Here is a 19,926-nt window from a genome sequence, read left to right as displayed (position 1 = left end):
GGCCCTCACCTTGTCATTCTCCACAGCTTTGCAGATCCTATCACATGACCTGTCGTGAACTATCTGCAGCCACTTGTGAATGGAGGACTTGAACCAGTTGTGAAACCCCGTCAGCGCCAGCATCTTTGCATCCCTGTTTTTTTTTTCAAAAAAGAGGACATCGCACTTTTCAATAAACCTTCACAATCTTCAGAGGACAGGAAAATGAAATCCTCATATCCTGTCTGGCATTTCACAAATAACAACGACTGCAGGTGACTTTTAGAACGCGGGGTGATTAGAGGCGAGCAGATAAACCAACTTGAGAGGCAGGAACTCGCGGAAGCCTTTGAGGATTTTCAGGGACATGAAGAGCTCGAAAATAGTCTCCCCCATGGACTGCGTCAGCCTGGTGCTCTCCTGCTCGAGGGTCCCGCACACACGCTCCATGGCAACGTTCACATCGTCTGCTACCTGCACATGGAGGACGACACAGAAAAAAACACTTAAAGAATGCTGTTATGTAAGTACAATGTCATAAAAGACTTTGCATAATGTTAAGACATGATTGTAACTTATTCTATCTAAGGTAAGCTCCTCATAGGAATATTTCTCAGTGGGCAGTACATACAGTAGCTAGATGTTTTATTCTATTGCCTATTCTGAGTCTTCTTTCATTTGATGCTGATGGATTTGGACGGTGTCGATCCATCATTCAGTGCACACACATTAACCTCTTAACCCCCACCTGAACTGAGCACATTTTCTCCAGTTCGACTTCAACCAAATCTAAAGGCTCCTTGAAAAAGTGTGACAAAAAAGGGACAAATACATGATGAAAAAGTGACAAAAGAATGAGGAAAAATTGTGACGAAACCAAAACACAAATGTGACAAAAAAAGCAACAAAAATGGGAAAAAAATGTCAACAACAAAAACGACGCGGCAACAATGTGGGGAAAAAGATCCATTTAGATCAGTTTTCACTTAGCTTCCAATTGAGGCCTTACTCTGGCCTATAGGTTGCATCTTTTAGATTTAGGCAAAGCTGAACTGGAGAAAATGCACTTGGTTACGGCGGGCGTTAAGAGGTTAAGTTTGTTTAAGCCAGTCTATTTCATAACAATCTGCCTGACCACCAAAATAAAAGTCGCCACCTGGATTGAACTAACTTTTATGATCTGGGGTCGCTGCAGTTGGTCAGGTCTAGGTTCAGCAACACTATGTGCCCAAAGAATGAGATCAGCTGAACATCCTGAATGTGCAGGTCATTCCATCAATGGAGTTCTTCTTCCCTGATGGCACGGGTGTATTCCAAGATGACCTTCATCGGGCTCACGTTGTGTAAGAGTAGTCCAGGGAGCATGAGGCATCATTTTCCCACGTGGATTGGCCACCACAGAGTCCAGATCTTTAACCTCCTAAGCTTTAACCTCTTAAACCCCAACGTGAACTGAGCACATCTTCTCCACTTTGACTTTACCCAAATCCAACCCAAAAAATGATGGGAAACAAAATGTCAGAAAAGTGACGACAACTCGAGAAAAAAAGGTCCACTGAGATGAGTTTTGTAGATCTTAGCTTTCAAATGAGGCGTTACACAGGCCCATAGGCTGTGATCTCAGTGATATGGGTAAAGCTGAACTGGAGAAAATGCACTCGGTTGAGGCGGGGGTTAATAGGTTAAGCCCCAATGAGAATCTTTGGGATGTGCTGGAGAAGGCTTTGCACAGTGGTCACACTCTCCCATCATCAAGACTCAAGACAAGCGCTTGGTGACAAATTACACCAGATCTTTTGACATCGCAGAAGCTTATTAAAACAAAGCCACAGTGAATGAGCTAAAGGCGTTCCAATAAAATACTAGAGCATGTGACCATTTTCCTTCTCTTCCTGTCTCTTCCTCTCACTCTTTCTAATGTACCTTCCATAAAGTCTTTGTGTCTCCATCTTCTTTTGTGATAGCTACCTGTCACACTAGATAAAACATTATTGACCAGCTTCATAAAGATTGTAGAGGCTTGTTGTACAATTACAGCTCAGAGGTCTATACTCTCATATAGGTATAGGGTCAATAAATAAAGACTTAGCCATAGTGTGAAGCTCATGGCTAGCTTAAAGACTGGGCACACATGTTTAATGACGCACCAGTTTCTCCAGCTGTCTGTAGGTGATGCTGAAGAAATCCACTTTGACTGCACTATGAGAAAGTGAAAACATGTTAATTAGGAAAAAAAAACACATCAATACAGTTCAGCTTCTTGTATCATTGCTTTCATCTTACCTGTAGAAAAGTTTGTTGTAGATATTTTGCGCTCTTTGTACATCAATGCACACAGCATCGACAACTTGTATCAACTTCTTCAGCTGCTCCTCCAGGGTCTAGATTCCAAAACAGCAACAAATATCAAACTTAACAAAAATGTGCACGCTATGATAACATTTTTTTAACACGCTCACCCCGTCTTCAGGCTTGTGTCGCGTGATTAGGCTCTCGTACCACTCGGCTGTTCCTTTCTGTAGAAATAATTGCACAAATTAGAAGAGACCCATGCATTGATTCTTGGTCTTTTCCCGGTGATCTTAGCCTCGCTTTTGTTGAGAGCGGAGGCAGTGGAGTGAACAGACTTAATAAGTCTAAAGAGTCATTGTGGGTGTTTCATTAAGGCGTATTACTGTCCTGAAAGGGCACAACAACGGGTCTATGAAGAAATGAAAAGCAACTAAAATGTGGCGTCTTACACCAAAACCTGGTGGTTTCAATTTAAGGCTTCGTAATAACATTTTAAAGAAAACAAATTGTCTCTTTGGTTTTCCTCAGTCTGTTAGATTGAACTTGTTTTGTTATCACTGCTCTGGAAATGTCAAACTGAACCTGATTTACTGAACAAAATGATTAGTAGTTAAGGAAGTTTCTGTTAATAGTGTACTTGTGAAGTACTTACAGTAATTGAAGTACTTATCATGCCATGTACTCAACTCTACAATGGTTTCTTCGGCTTCCAACCTTGAGGGGAATGTATTATCGCTAAGTGCCTTATTCACCCAGTCAAGAACTTCAATAAAAGGCTTAGACTACATCCATTACCTCTTTTTGTTTAGTAATATCTTCACTTTACTGCACGGATGTCGAAGTGCTTCAAAAGTGTTATTACGCCTTACAATATAGTACCCCTTTTTATCCGCTTAGAAAATTGACTATTAGTTAAATTAAATTTAGTTTTGTGTGACTATAGTTGGACGTGGAACGTGGAAGAGCTTGGTTGCTTCTAGCCCGGCCTCAGCCATTCGTAATCTCAGTGGCTGCATTAATTTCAACGTACCATTCAGCGAGCGGGGGAGGCGGGTGTTGTGCGTGACATCAAGCATTTGCTGGTTGTAGTTTGGCAATGGCGGCAGATTCGAAAGTAAGGGAAGCTCATCAATCTGGCTCGGCTCCCAAATATCCAGATATTAAAATTGAACGTGCAAAGGAATGCCCCAAGAGCTATAATAACTTGCTTCAATCACTCGGGCGCATTACATACGTCACGACCAAACGCCAGGGAAAATCAGATCCAATCATTTCAAAGAAGTTCACCCCGCCCACCTGATAACGGAGCTCAATTGTGAAGGTCCAGACCCTTGTACGAAATGAAATGCGTACGAGGGAATGGTAAAACCAGGCTCGTTTGGTCCCATAGAGGAGAGGAGGAGAGGCTAAATGCTAACATCTTTGGTCTTTTTGTGTGACTGAGCGAACACAAGAAGGACCAGGTACACATCAACTCGTCTAAGCTCAGGTAAGAACATACCTCAGTATGGAAAACGGTCTATTCCTTTTACTGTGGACCTTTTAGGGTGGAAACCACATTGATTTTATCCACTAATACAACTACTTTTTGGAGTTTCCTAGCACAGGGAATCCCAGATAGAAAAAAAGCTGTGCCTCGCAGTTGACTTGAGCAGGATGTTGTTTGCTTACTCTGGCCAATTAAGATGGTGGGCCACAGGCGACAGCTTCCAGGCAGATAGCCCAAAAGGAGGGGAGCGCCCCGATCAAGGAGCAATAATTGGTTACAGCAGGACCTAGCCAAAAGATGTTGGAGTGGCCTCGCCTGCGGGAAAAAAACTTACTGGGGCTGCTAATAGGCTTCAGGGTTTGCCTACAGTGTTTCAAGAACCATTGTGTAGAACCCAACACCACCTCCACGTGGTGCACACCGGATGCTACTCCATGAAAGTATTACTTAATGATCAAAAAGTATGTGAGTAAAACAAATGTTGCTGATATTGCTGTAGCATTAGCATACACTCATGTTCAACAGGTCATTAAAGCCAACAGAATCCTTCTTGTGCTTTACCTTAATTGCTGTAGTGATGTCCAGATGGAGCTCATTTCGAAGAGGGCACACCGTCTTAAAGGCCCGCATGTTCTGCATGTAACCAATCCCCCTGGCACCCACGATTACAAGGACAAGAACATTAGCATACAGATACAAATGGTCGTACAGACTCAAAGGCTGCTCTTCAGTGCGTGAGGGGATTTGTACTTCCACATTTGAGGCAGAGCTAGATTTAACTCACCAGGGAGAAAAAACACCATCGTATAAATGAATCTGGCATACGTGAACTTTTGTAATTAGCTCATTTTGCGTCGTGACATTCATTTGAAACAGGCTACTTAAACTAACTTCTGCAGCTTCCCACACACTTTGTGGTATCCAGTTCAATCTCATATCAAGGAAAAAATCTTGTATGATCTTTGGAGGGCGTTGGCAGATTTGGCGTTTCTATCAACGTGACAGAACAACACAATGTCTGTTTAAAAAGTCTGTTCCTTTAGACTGACTACATTCTTTATTGGCTGTTCTGTAGAGGATTATTTTATTGTGATGTGCTAGGTATCTAAATGTTAAGCTTAAAATCCTGCAAAATAGTTTTATATATTGTGTTATACTTTACTTTAAGCCTAATGTGTATGTTTAAGTATTAAACGTTGAAGGAGTTGAGGTGTTTGTGCGAGTCCACTCTCAAAATAAGCACAAAATATATGCATTCTGTCAAACTGTATTTCCCAGACTTGTGTAATGTAAGTGCAGTGCTGTATTATAAGATGAATAATATTATACTATAACAGCGTCTAATTGTGAAAGTGTGAAATTCAAATGAAACTGTAGTAAAATGTCTAACTGAGACATGTGTGTTCATGCATTTCTTTGGAGTGTGGACTGTTTGAATTTCTGATTAAAAGCTCCACAGTTTGCCTTTAATCGCTGAGCCATGGCTGATGAGTGAAGATGTTCATTTGAAGAGTGCTTAGCTGCCTGTCTTCTCCCAGTAAGTGCAGGTGAGAGCAGTTCTCTATGAGCTGAAGCGGTGATTATGGAGGATCTTTACCTGAGCATGAGCTCGTAGCGTGTGATGGCGGCGGCGCTGGAGCAGGGGAACACTTGCCTCATGTTCTTCATCAGACACAGACAGTGCTCTGTGTACAGCCTGAAGCTGTCTGACAGCTGCCTCTCCTGGACACAGGAGGCCTGTTAGAGCTTCTGCACTGGCTCAGCACATTTTTGGATTAACCAAAAACCTTCATGAATGTCAGTGGCGGGCTAATGAGAGGTGCTTCCTGATGATGAACGGGAAAATAGTGTAACTGGATGAGCAGAACCTACCAGGTCACCCCGCACAGTGGGGGCGTCCCACTCTGCATCGATGGTCCTCAGGAGGCGCAGCAGCAGGGAGTAGCACACCCTCTGCGCACGGTGGTGGCTGCTGTAGCATTGCCAACGGCTGCACCAAACAAACAGCCCTTTCACTTAATGTTAATGGCAGGATCAGATCAATGTTGTGTGGATGAGCACTCACATAATGGCCTGCTGCACAGGAGACAGGTCCGTTTGCACTGCGTGGTGAGTCAGCACTGTCCAAGCCGGCGGACACACCTGCCCCGTCCAGTTGTACGGCTCCCGCTAGAAAAAATTACATACAGAAATAAATGGATATGTTCGAAATAGTTCTGAAGTTACAACAGAATCAATAAACAAGGCAGCTATTCATTTCAAACATCTTTCCATGGCACAGTACTGTACACAGTTTAATGTGTGTGGGATGAAAAATATCCCACTTCTGAAATAGTTTGAAGCAACAGACCTTGATGTGAGCGTGTTCGTACTCCACTATCTGACTCAGTAACTTTCTGTGAATGGAGACATTGGAGTCTTTCTTCGACAGAGTGGAATCTCTCTACGGAAGAAAAACGTCTTCATATTTCTTCCATAGTCAAAGGACACATCTCATTGGTTGAAAAAAAAAGTTATTTTACAGCAACTGACCTGACTGGTGAAGAGCTTCAAGATCAGAAGACACTCTCCCTGAACTTTGGACGCACTCGAACGTGGCTCCAGCTTGAACCAGGTGTCATATCCGGACACCGGCATCTCCTGCACACACAACAGGCCAATATAAAACCAAAACCAATGTAAAAAAAAAAATTAATCTCCTGCAGACAGCTTGTTTGGATATGTTTTGGAGCTGCCGTCACTGCTGGCTGGCACATTTGAGAGAGTATTTTTCTCACTCACATTCAAAGGGAGGTTGATGCAGCCGAGAAAGTCGTCCGCGTTCTCCTCAGATCCTGAAGAAGCTGAGCCGTTGGCGCGCACCGACTTTGCAATCTGCTTAAAATACCTGTCACAAAAAACGACATTATGTAAACAGCATCTCCGTGCTTCTCTCGCGCAGCTCCTCGCTTAATTGGACCAGACTATTGGCATAATGTACATTCCACGCAAAGTTCTTGTATTGCAAATTACAAAATTAGGCAAATATAAGTGAATGGAAACACCACGGTTTGATTCTTACAAAAAATAGTAATGATACAACTGCTTTCACTACTACTTCCATGTTATGTGTTTATGTAATAAAAATTCTAAATAGTTTCCAAAGTGCTGCAGAAAAAGGAAAGTTTCACAATACAATCCCACAGAAACCATAACACCGGATCGTATGCTTTAGGGTCATAGAATGAATAGCTTTGAATCTTTTTTGTTTTGTTTTAAAATTACATTTACCATATTTCTGCAGCAACGTTTTACTTCAACATTTTCTACTGTGACAGGCCTGTGTGCACTGAGGATAGACCTAAACGTACCTGCCCATTCCTCGAAGACCACTCACTTCATTGAGCTTTTTGCAGGCTTCGGCCACAGAGACATCGTCGTCATGGTCCCTTCAGAAGAGAGGGTAAAACTATAGGAACGGCTCCATAACTCAAAGTATTTACATGTTAATTCCCATTGTATTAAGTGGCATTCTGACTCTGATAAAGCTCACATTATCTTTAATTCTTTACTTGTACATTTTAAAGTCATGCCCCCTATTATGATCAAGGATTATAATATTAAATAACTTCTGCAACAACAGACACTTCCTGAACGACTCAAAACATCTTTCAGTATTTTAGCTTTCTTTACGAACGATAACATCACATTTAGTATCAAACAACTGAAATAATAAAATATAAGCATTAATGAATACTTAAAGAGACTATACAGAGTATTTTCCTCCCCCTACATATTCCAACAATGTCCTAAGGTGTAGAATGAGCTCAGATCTATACACCACAACTGCCTCTAAAATCCTGCTCTGTCACTTAAAATGGTGTTAATTCGGGTCCGAAGCGCCGTCATGCACAAGCTTAATATAGAAGGTGCAGTTACACATATGACCTGAGGTGGCAGTAGTGAGTATAAAATGGCGAACTTGCATCTAGCCCCTTTAAGGGGAGACACTACAGGAAAGACTAAATGTTTTCAGTTTTCAAGTTTTGGGGCCAAATTGGTCTCTAAACATACAGTATAATCTTTCACATGAAAAAAAAAAAAAAAAAACTAATGCCAATGTTCAATGTTTCTCCATAGATTTAAACAGGAAATAGTCATTTCAAGGGCCATTTTTCCCCAAAAATGTTTTTCTCTCATTGTCCTACGGCCTTGAACTGAACAATATTTTGAAGATTTTTTCAGAGGGATAATTTCTTAACGTTCAATCCCTAGCCTGATTTATTGAGTTTTGAACATCAAAAAACAAGGCGAAATCAAATTTTTTGTTTACAGATTCTTTTCACTAAAAACACTTTATTTTAAAACTAAACAAGATATCCAAACACCTCCTGTAAATAATATGTCAACATAATAGAATCATAAATTTGAAAAAAGCTCAATCGCCAAAATTTTGGGAGGATTGTGGCATTTTAGGCACAAAAGATCTTATTCTTCTATGAAAACATAAAATGACTGAAAACTTCCAATATATTTTCTTCTCATATACATGTCAGTAATCTACAGCAGAAGTTTCAAATTGATATCTTTCAATTATAAAAAAAAAATCCCTATTCACCTGCAGTGTCTCGCCTTAGCCAACATTGCATACAAGACATTTCCATTGTTTGTAAAACAGGCTTTTTGAGAGCTCTTTGCAATCAAATGAACACAAACAAAAACATGCCGCGAAATGTTTTTTCATTTCGCTGTGATGTTGGTATTGAAGACAGTTGGTGTTTGGCATGCAGCACAGTCATCGTACCATATGTCCAGATGTAGAAGGTCGTTGTGGACGTCATCAATTTCACTGAAAAGCAGAAAAACAAGATTGTATTTTAAATGACTGATATTAAGTCACGTCAACAAGATTAGAGGCGACAACAGTTGGCAGGGACGGAGGAGGCAGACGCAGGAGTACATCGTAGGAACAGCTCAAGAGTGTCAATGAGGCCAAACTGAAATGGTTTGGACATGTGCAGAGGAGGAATCGTGAATAGAGGGACGCTGTCATTTATCTACCAGTTATGAGAGCTTAAGCAGGCAGACTGAAAAAGAGGTAGGAGCCTCTGTTACCGGAGAGTCAAATGGTGGTGTATTTTAGGTCTAGTAAAGATGTTCTGTTGGTTTTATCAAATCAGGACCTTCAGTTTGCAACTGAGAGTGAAGCGTTTGAGAATCAGCACCTCTAAACGCTTGCCCTCTCCAGGTCGGTGGAGAGCCCTTGTCTCGAGTGGAGGAGTTCAAGCGTCTCTGGGTCTTGTTCACGAGTGAGGGACGGATGGAGTGAGTGATTGACGGGTTGAACAGTGCAGCGTCTGCAGAGATGCGACTCGACTCCGGATAAAGTGGAAGAAGATGGATGGATACATGGATAAAGATTCTTTATTGTGCTTTACTCAGGTTTTGTACAATACGTCTGGACACCTCAGGAATGGTATTTTATATGACCCTGTACCTGTTGGGTTTTTTCCCCAAGTAGTGGAATGTTTTATTTATTTGTTATTTTATAGTGATGAAATGTGTTGGGAAAGTTAGACACAACAAACAATTTAAAGAAGAACTAAGTAACTTGTTTACCTTATTAAATTCTTTTTGTAGTCCCACTGGGGGTAATACAAGTGTTAATGGAATGATTGGGGGTTTTTCATCTCCCTCTGGTGTCTCTGGTCAGAGAACCACCCTTACAACTTTCCTGCCTCTGGGTCTGAGGCGCAATACACACTAATAGAATCAAGACGAAGAAGCTAACAGGCTAACAGGCAAAGCTGTAGGTTAGCGCCACTTAAAGGGGCTAGATGCAAGTTGGCCATTTTATAGGCAAGGCAAGGCAACTTTATTTATACCGTGCATTTCGTACACAAGGCAACTCAATGCGCCTTATACTCACTACTGCCACCTCAGGTCATACGTGTAACTGTGACTCGGACCCGAAGTAACAACTTCTTGAGTGACAGTGCAGGATTTTAGAGGCAGTTGTGGTGAATACACATTAGGACATAGCAGGAACATGTAGGGGGAGGAAAATACATAGTTTTAACATTTTTAAACTCCGTATAGTCCCTTTAAACAGTATTTACAACCAAGTTTGACTGAAAAAAATTATCTCCATTGTGCAAATATGAGTTGTGGCACAATGTACAATATCCCTCTCTCCCTTTGTCTTTTCTGTCAGCGTAATATGTACTCTCACTGACAATTAATGAGTTAAAAAAACGCTACAAATATGCTACAAATATGCTACATGCAGTGGCGCTTATGGCCTCTAGGGGCATGAGTTACTTAGTTCTGCTTTAAATAGTATGCAGTCTCTCCTTCATTGTTTTGGTTTTTGCAATTTGAGTGTGAACTCACTAAAGCTGTCAGGACTTTTAAAAACCTGAGGAGCAAGACTTTTTGTCATCAGCAAGGGCGGGGCAAGCGTTTTGAGCTGAAGAGAAGAGTATGAACTGGATGTGAAATGGATGTGGTGAATAACTCAACACAACACATCTCCAGGTATCGGTATAGGTGTTCATGGCTGTGACGTTGTGACATGGTTACAATCTCAAAAAGAGGCCCTTTAAATGTGCTCATACTCACAAGACAAAGTGCTCGTCCCACACAGGGTTGAGTGTTTCCGGTTTGACCGCAGTCACCTGAATGCACCGTGCGGGAAGTGCCTCCTTTGTGCTCAAGCGCTTCTCCAGTTTCTCCTTCCTTTTCCTGAAGCTGAACTTTCTTTCTTTTTTTTCCTCAGCGTCATGTGGGCTTTGACCCTCCAGAATTCCCAGCATGCAATAGGGGTCACTGTACCCTAGACAGACAAGTAGGGTGTCAATTGTATATGCTAAAAAAGGTTAAGTATTTGAAAAGGTCGTAGATATTTGTATGGACTGTATTTGTTTTCATTCAATTGGAAAAACGTTTCTTGAGCATTTAAAAGCTCTCACCATTGGCGTCTTTGGCCATGAGATTCTTCGCTTTCACAACAGACGCTCGCAGAGAGAAGTTGGCGCGCTGTAAAAGAAATGTGAAAGAAATGAGGTGAGTCAAAATCATATCTTCACGTCATATATTTACCGGTCGACCTAAGTTCCTACCCTCACCTATGGTCATGAGATCTGGTTTATTGACCGAAAGAATGTTTTGTGTTAAATTCTGAGGTGAACTTAAAAACTGACCGATCAGAATTTGAAGAAATGCATTTGGAGATCAGCGGTCTCAGACTGTAGCTCTGCAGGCCCCACTTTGACTTTATTACTCCGGCAGAGCTCTGGAAAAACTGTCAGAGGCTGCACTCAGGCCCCAGCTGTGCTGAGCCCCTCACAAGAGCATTACCACACAATACCGCAATGTCACGACTTCACAAAATAACCCTTTTACTGCAATTCGGGAAGTACATCTGAAAAACAACAGTTAATATCACAGTGGGACATTTGAGCCGAAAGGAACTCAATTATGCAGCTAAAACTGCACTCCTTAAATGGCCTATTTGTGAGCGTTTTTCATATAAAATGCAAGCCAGATACTTACCAATGTCTAGCGTCTCCATCATATGAACTGACATAAAAAATAATGCAGAAATGTGCATTTGCTGTTTAATATGCTCATGTTAATATGTTCATTCCAGATTTAAAGGTTTTGGTAAATTCTGGTGACTCACCTTTTGGTCCAGTATCATTGAATCACACTTTACCAACAGTTTTTTATTACCTCAAGTCATTTTTGAGCTCTATTCAAGATATGAAGATCTTTATTTTAGTTACAAAAGTCAGTTGAATGATCCAGTTTCAGTGGGAACATTTCATTGCATTACATTCAAGCCGTCAAAGCGTTGCAGCTCCTTTATTGATCTGAAGATTCCTCGGGGGCCCCAATAATAATAACTTACTGCTTAAGTTTGAACATACTTTTACAAATAACTGCACTGTATGGAAATCAGTTCTAACATTACACCCAAAGTCATTTCAAACTCAAAGTGCCTGTTGTATGAACACCCTGCAGTACCTCTGAGGACTCCCAGGGGGCCCCACTTTGGGAACCACTGCATTAGAGCAGCCTGAATGAGCAGATAATATGGATGTATTGACAACATATCTTACCTTTGATTCCTGGACTTTTTGTAGAATGATCTCATGCTCCTCTTCCCCCATGTCAAACACCTGTTTTTTTTTGCACAACACAAGTTGTTAAAATTTAATTTTCATTCAACTCACAAACAAGTGCAAAAACAGGCCTCCCCCGAGTTGTTTCCCAACAGCGGGACGGTGGCTGTCTCTGCACTGATGTAGCACAGCTGAATATTAATACAGAAGTGTGACTCCAATATTTAATCCTCTCGGTGCCGTCAAAACAAACAGCCCACCCAATATCGCCGCGCAAACAGTGTCAGTATCAGAGTCAGTGAGGCAGACTCTACCTTCAGCAGATACGCAAACAGCTCCTCGTCACTCTTCACGTGCTCTGGAGGAGCCACGCCGACCCTGTTCACTACCGTGTACACCACCTCCTCGTAAAGCAGGTCCAACTGCACAGAAACATGTTACTTTACAACATTCATTCAACAACAACACATTAGCTGCAGTACAGTGCAAACAATCACAGCTTGGAGGATTAGAGAGACCAATTTAAGAAATCACTTTATTGTGACTCACTTATTGGACCTTTTTTCATTCATTCATCTTCATCTTTAGAACCGTTGTCTCAGTGCCTTTAACATCACTATTGAACATCACTGTGCATTTTCCCACTGAACAAAATGTCAGCAGATTATTAGCCATGCTTCCGCGAGTCTTTCCCAGGGCAGCTGCGTATACAGTGCTTTCTTACCAGTGTGCAGTGTGAATGAAGAATCGAATTATTAGGTGATTTTATAGGCTCTGGAAAAGCGCTATAGTATAAGGTTTGCATTATTAGTTTTATTGATCCATTGTTTAGCAGCAGAACCATAACAAATAACACACCTAGGCTTGTCAAATCTTAATTGAGGTATTCGATTATTCCCATAGAACAGTGGTTCTCAACCTGGGGGTCGGGAGACAAATTTGGGGGGGTCGCCAGATCATTTAGATAAAATAACCATATTTTCATTAGCATATAATCTAATATTTTATTGTAACATGTGTTTGCCATTATGTGTTCGTAGTTTTCATGAATTTCATTTTATCCATTTGTTTTTTTCTTTGCTTTTATGAATTATGTAGGCTAATGTTACTATTTCTCACAGTGTGACCCGAGCGGGGGTCACAAGCCTCTTTAACTGTTATAATGGGGGTCGCGGCTCACAAAGGTTGAGAACCACTGCCATAGAAAAATGTGTCTTCTGCAGTTAACCCATCCTTTGATGTGCAGCGCCACCCACAAGGCTAATGTTCAGAAGAACCTGGCTGGCACCTATTGTGCATGTTTGAGTTGATGGGGGAAACCAGAGCGCTCAGAGGAAATCCAACCAGACACGGGGACAACAAGCAAAAGATTCCATTATATTCTTTTCCTTTTACCAACAAGAATAGATTTTACTCAACGGTGAAAAACAAACCCCATAGATAGTAGAGTTTGATCAAAGTTGAGATTGCGATTTCGACTGGCCCAGCACGGCTGGAGTATGTAATATCATTTAGGCTGGTGCAAATCAAACTCATGAATCACCTCTGTGCGGCTGATGCGCTCCGGGATGATGGCCTGGTCCACGTGTTCATGAGGCGGAGGCACCGTGCACAGTCCTCTCTCACTCTGGACGAAAAAACACATAAAATACCATTAGAAATATGCTGCTGTGTGGGTCGGATGTGGTGAAAAGTTCAGCTCACGGCAAGTATTGAAGTGGACAATCAATAAGTGGAAAACGCACAAAGGAGAAACTACTCAAGACTTATTTACTGTGGCATTTACCCCGAGAGGCACTTGTATTCAAAAGAAAAGTTGAAGTACAAAACCTTTCGGTATGAGACGGTTTTAAGGTAAAAGCATTGGTTAGTTCATGTATCTGCTTCTCTCTTTCTCTTGTACTGTAATTGCTATAGTAAACCAGGGCATTGTGGTTTGGCCTCATCAAAGCACCAAACAATGTGTTCTGCATAACCAGCACACTGTAATCATTGCATGAGTTGTGTGATTTACATGAATATAATTTCTTGTGTGTGTGTGTGTTAGAGTGAAAGAAAGTAGTAGGGGGTCAAAGATAATAAACTCCAAACTATTTGCCAATGACCTTTTGTTTTACGCTGGCTCAGAACAATAGTGTGTGAGACAGACTTAGTGTAAACAGCATGGGTCTGTGGCAGATCAGACTCTTCCGCTTTGGACAATTGCTCATAACCAGCTTCATTATCAAAGACAGAACAGGAGAAGCCTCTGGAAACAACTTAAACATATTCGTCTGTGTGGAACTAGGAATTAGTTTTATGCAACAAATAAAAATCTTTGCTCAAGTAACGAGTATATTGTTGAGAAACATTAGATAATCAAATCGATGTTTTTTATACTTTTCACACATAAAACATTTGACCCCTTGAAGTTCAAGATCCAATCAGGACTAAATCAAGAAAAAAGGGTCTGAAAAGAATTGGACTTGAATAGGTGTTTTAGCCTGAAAACAACACCTCACATATGAGAAACAAGTGAGTACATGAGTTGTCCTCCAATACCTGTGACACATTCAATCTTACAATTTCCACACAAACACTAACGCTCCTGGATGTTTTGAAATGGGCTTGAACTTGCATTTCAAGTCATAATGAAAAGCATTGTTAGATGTTTCTTTCTAGTATTGCTGAATCCTGATAATATGGTATATCCAGTGTTGGGAAGTAACTAAATACATGTATTTAGAAAACTCATTTTGAACTGTATTCTGGTAAAGTTACCCTTTCATTTGAGAGTATTTAGAATATTGTTACTTTCCAAATATCAAAGGAATACATCCCAGTCCTCAATCATTACATTGCACATTATTAAGAAAGAACCTTTAAAGGGGCTAGATGCAAGTTGGCCATTATATACTCACTACTGCCACCTCAGGTCATACGTGTAGCTGCAGCTTCTATATTAAGCTCGTGCATGACGGCACTTCAGACCCGAATGGACATGTTTTTGAGTGACAGTGCAGGATTTTAGAAGCAGTTGTGGTGAACAGGTCTGAGCTCATTCTACACATTAGGACATGGCTGGAACATGTAGGGGGAGGAAAATACATAATATTAACATTTTTAAACTCCGTGCAGTCCCTTTAATGTTGGCCTGTTTTTCCTCCTAAAATACATTAAAGATTAAAACGCCTAATGCAACAGTTCACACAAACACTGTCAATGTGTTACATGATGCTGTATCTGCTGCTCCTGTGCATTTGCCAAAAGAGATAAAGAGTTCCTAATTAATGGTAAGAGAGTTTATAACAGGTGTTCCAACAGTCGTAGTCTTCATCTTTGTAATTCTACGCCATATTTATTCATAAATATAATGACAATCATGGGAAAATGTGAAAGTATTCTAAAAGTGTTCAGAATACAGTACAAAGTTGTGGAATACATTACAAAATACATTTTACGGCAAGTACTCAGTATTCAGTAACTAATTACAATTTCAAAGTATTCTCCCCAACACTGGGTATATCATATCAGCTCTGATCCAAATGTGTAACCCAGCGCGGTCACTGCAGACAGGCCTGGCAGCAGGGAAAGAACGAGTTAGCCGCGGACAGCCGCTTGTCACAGCTGAGCCTGCCGCCTGCCGCCTGCCCCGCACAACCCGACCCTTCTGCCTTAGACACGTCACGCCGACAAATACGGCTGCCTCAACCCCTGCTAAAAGTATCTCTCCGACGAGCCCGCGGTGAAGGGGAACAGACGGGCGGAAAGCGGTAGTTCGCTTGATGAAAGGGTTACCTCGGCCTGGGCGGCGCGCTGCATGTTCTCCTGCTTCTGCATGATGCCATTGACATGTTCAAAGAATTCAGCGCTCTCTTCTGAAACCCTGCCAAGGAGAGAAGGCAGATAAAACAGGCCCCGGAATAACACTCGGAAAATAACAGAAAAGCAAGTATCACAGTGAGATCTTATTAGGGACAACAATATGAGAATGCTTTGACAAAACTGTGTGCTGTTTGCAGACACGTCGGAGGAGCATCTGCCAGTGAGCACGATAGCTCCAACTCTTTGGTAGCAATGTGAACAATGCGTAATTTGCGGCTCATCATGTCCCTCTCTGCTCTCCTCTGATTAGAAGGGTTTATGCAGAATGAGGCTTCTTGCTCCTTTCAGGTGTGAGTGAATCCCCCAGCCTCCCGTCGACTACAGTTGTCATGGAGACGGCAGCGGGGACTAACTGGATGGATACCTCAGGCAAACCCCCCGTCCACCAAATACCACCGCACACCCGTTTTCTATTGATCTAATCCACGGGGATTAAGGGGTTGGAAAGGGTCGGCACAGTTTAAGAAAAAACACAATATTTGATCACTTTACTGAATATTGTAGATATTTGTATATTTTACTAAACCATTTCAACACAGAACATTCAATTAAATGTAACAATAATCACAAGCCATTAGTGTTTTCTTTCAGCTTTGTCAAAACAAGACTTAAAAAACGACAAACATGGCGAAATGGAACAATGTTAGGGAAAACACGACAAAAGTGAACTGAACTTTTACTTGCCATGTAACCATGTGTTTTTGTTTTAAAAAATTCATGCTCCACAAGAAGTATGAATGAGCCTTTAGGCTGCGTTAGAAAAAAAATTCAAATCTCAGTCAGATGGAAGACCTCAGTGATACAGTGTTTACAAGCAATGTGGATATTGATATTGCACCAACATTTATTTAACAATATATTCAATAAGATGATCTAAGCTGATAAATGAAATATGAAAATAAACCCAATAGGGACAGTTTGTTGTGAAGCAGCGACCTGAATACAATTGCCACAGAAATGAACTGTTCTTATATATGTGTTTTTGCTTTATTTACTTTTATTTTTCCTATTGGGCATGTTTGCATTGTCCACAGTCTTGTATTTCTGTGTGTCGGTGAGCCAAAGATGAATTTCTACCTCGGTAGACAATAAAAATCTATTCTATTCTATTCTATTCTATTCTATTCTATTCTATTCTATTCTATTCTATTCTATTCTATTCTATTCTTTTCTTTTCTTTTCTTTTCTTTTCTTTTCTTTTCTTTTCTTTTCTTTTCTTTTCTAAATGATCATGGACTAGGTGCTTCAGTCACTGACCAGAATGATTGAAACAGCAATTTAATGAAGAAATGTTGGGCAGAAGAGTTATTTTTATTTTAAAGGGAAATTTAACCCTCCTCCCAGAGAGAGCTTGTGGCTCTCAGCCTGAGAGCTTGAGATAAAAAAAAAAAAAAAAAAAAAGCAGGAGAAAGAGGTGTTCCTGGAGGACTAAGGAGCATGTGGGTGGGGGGAGGGATGTCGGGGGTATGGGTCTGTGATTGACAGGCCTGAGTCACCTTACAGGTAAACGGCCCTCTACCTCCCCCGCTCCCCCCTCACTGGGCCAGGGCCATGTGCGGGAGCGTTTCATTGGAGCATTTGTGCTGCAGGGCAAGTGACATCAGAATTCCCCAGTGACGTCAGAATTTACACCTACTCCAATAGTGGCGTCAAATTAAAAAATCAAATGCAGTACAGACATTTCGCCTGTAGAGGCGCCATACTGAGGTTTTTAGGCAGAAAGTTTATCTATTTTACTTATTTGCACTAAATTCAAAAATATGACCAGGATATGTAGACAGCACTATTAGATACTCATAGTTTGTCAGTAAAACAATGACATTGACATAACATGGTCGGCATGGCAACAGTTTAAAATTGTTTGCCTTCATCAATGTCACTTCCTGTTAGTGTCCAATAAGGAAGTGGAACTATAAATCACAAATATGGCCAAACTAAAAAAAGCTGGGTACAATCTTTAGCAAAATCTTAAATATAATTGTGTGAACTATGTTTTAACAAAAATTGTGTCTAATGTGTCACATGCACTTTAAGAGGGCAGTTTCGGTACAACAGTTACGTGAGGTCAGAGCCCACCGGCATTGTTTATTAGTGAAAATATCTGCGATTGTTTGAATAAGGATAAAACTAGCACAAAGTTAACTTGCTTCTTAACAAAGTTTATAAGCCACTGGATTAAGATGGTGAATCAAGAGCAACTTTTGGACATTTCTTTCAAAACGAGTGCGCCTGCTGTGCCGTAATTACCCCATCCTACATCTGATATTTTGAGCACCTTGAAAAACTTGCAACTTATTACTAAATATTTCAGAGGTATAAAACCCGTCAAGTAAGTGTGCCACGAAGCCTTCAAAGAGGCACGTTACGTAACGCAGCCCCAACCCCTCATTTTTGAAAACCCACTATGTCTCTTTCTCTCTCTGTGGGGTATCTCCAGCAGACTGTATGTAGATGAGCGGTCAGGCCTGTAGCTGACCCTCCAGGATCTGCCAAACTGTCTGTCTCCCTCGACCAGGCGCCTGCCCCGCTCCGCCTTAACTCCCATCACATTATGCAAAAGGGGCAGAGTCCACTGCCTTTATTAGCGTCAGTGTAGATAACAGTGGGTATTGCTTTTAGTGAGCCCCTAAACTCCGGGCACTGTGGGAGGGCGTCTGGCAGACCCCTGAGGTATTGACCGTGACTAATGGTGAAAAAAACGTCACTGGATCTAGTGGCTGCTAATTTAACTCCGCACTCGAGCAAATGGGTACTGGGATTCACTTTGTAGACGGGCATATTATTACAGAGATGTGTTCAGCCTGTTTTTGTGTTTTTACTTTGATCCGAGGAATTGCAAAAAAAAAAAAAAAAGAGAAAAAAAGCATGATCCCAAAACATGTCAATGAGAGCATTTATTATGAAAGGCCAGGTATATTCAATTATATGGTAATGGAGACTTTAGACCTGAATGAACTCTTGCAATCTCCCCTGTGTTTTGTTTTCTTTAGCTAAATGCCAATCCCATGTAAACAAATTAAGTTACTGGCACAGCTCGGCAGGTGTTCCAATCTTAATTGTTTTAGAAGGTCTTGGGTGTCTCATGGAATAGATGCTGATTGAGTGGAAGCCAATTAAAACAATTAAATGACAACAGTTGCATTCAGGGCTTAGTCATTCTGCATCACATGTGGCCTTAAAGCAAAACACAGTGAAACAAAATTTCAATCGACAAATCCAACACTTCAATTTCAGGAATGCTTATGGTTGTATTCCTCAGATTCCAGTGTTAGCGTTAGCCTTGGGCACCCACATCCTCCTGTCTTTTTTGGGGCGGATTCTCTGAGAATATTAGGGATGCATCGATCCGATACTGGTATCAGATATCAGAGTCGATGCTGTAAAAAATACGATATCGGGCATCGTAAAGAGTTAGTTTTAACCTCCGCAAATGTATTATTGATCGCCGCACAAAATTCTGCGGTTAGGAATAGCATGCTAAAGATGCTAATGCTAACGAAAACTAATCAAGGCTGGGTCAGAAACTATGATAGAAATACCTAAAGAAATAACTGAATTAATTTTATTATTATTTGTATGATCAGATCACTTCATGTTTATATTCATGTGTAACCTAAAGCCTGTCATATACCCAAGGATATTTAGTGTAGAAGTCATCCTTGTTAAATGTTCCAAGAGTTTATCAATAGATATAATTGATAACTGATCGGTAACATGACAATGAAATATGACTTTATTGATATTACAATGGAGAAGAGTCAATTACATTTTTCACTCAGAGAAAGCCACTTTTAAGAAAGTCTCTTGGCATCAGTAAATATCGGTTAGATACTCAAACCCCAGTATCGGTAGCAAAAAAGCTGGATCGACAGAGCCGTGGGAAGATATTTTAGCTAGGGGGTACTGAGGGACAAAATTTACCCCCAAAACGCTTTTTCTGCACATATTTCCTATTTATTAATATTGCCTGCTGTTCCCAAACTATCCACCAGGGGGTGATGCAGCCCCCTCAGCACCCTGGGTTCCCACGGCCTTGTGCACAGAATTCTCAATATTTCGGACTGAGTGTCAAAAAAGTCCCACATAGATCATGAATTTCTGTCCTGGCCCCAAAGGAGAACCTACTGTACATATTTTTAGTGGTAGGGGAAACCTGCGCTGGCACATGCACACTGGACCCTCATTTGGCTTCTGTTG

General features: G+C 41.1%; 1 protein-coding gene across 1 annotated transcript in view; it reads right to left on the bottom strand.

Annotated features, from left to right (window-relative positions):
• The window catches only part of baiap3 (BAI1 associated protein 3), a 57,280-nt gene that overhangs the window by 12,538 nt on the left and 24,816 nt on the right, over positions 1–19,926 (bottom strand). The window contains exons 3-22 of the mRNA XM_079564369.1: positions 15,643–15,730; positions 13,409–13,492; positions 12,180–12,287; positions 11,863–11,922; positions 10,711–10,777; positions 10,361–10,574; positions 8,544–8,588; positions 7,111–7,188; positions 6,542–6,647; positions 6,293–6,400; positions 6,111–6,203; positions 5,826–5,929; positions 5,633–5,750; positions 5,358–5,482; positions 4,322–4,412; positions 2,439–2,495; positions 2,263–2,360; positions 2,127–2,178; positions 302–453; positions 10–133 (exon numbers count right to left, since the gene is read on the bottom strand). Of these exons, the coding sequence (XP_079420495.1) occupies positions 10–133; positions 302–453; positions 2,127–2,178; positions 2,263–2,360; positions 2,439–2,495; positions 4,322–4,412; positions 5,358–5,482; positions 5,633–5,750; positions 5,826–5,929; positions 6,111–6,203; positions 6,293–6,400; positions 6,542–6,647; positions 7,111–7,188; positions 8,544–8,588; positions 10,361–10,574; positions 10,711–10,777; positions 11,863–11,922; positions 12,180–12,287; positions 13,409–13,492; positions 15,643–15,730 (1,972 nt within the window). The remainder of the gene's footprint in view (positions 1–9; positions 134–301; positions 454–2,126; positions 2,179–2,262; positions 2,361–2,438; positions 2,496–4,321; positions 4,413–5,357; positions 5,483–5,632; positions 5,751–5,825; positions 5,930–6,110; positions 6,204–6,292; positions 6,401–6,541; positions 6,648–7,110; positions 7,189–8,543; positions 8,589–10,360; positions 10,575–10,710; positions 10,778–11,862; positions 11,923–12,179; positions 12,288–13,408; positions 13,493–15,642; positions 15,731–19,926) is intronic.

Source organism: Gobius niger, assembly GCF_951799975.1.
Source record: "Gobius niger genome assembly, chromosome: 10".
NCBI lineage: Eukaryota > Metazoa > Chordata > Actinopteri > Gobiiformes > Gobiidae > Gobius > Gobius niger.
This window is presented reverse-complemented; position numbering and strand designations above follow the sequence as displayed.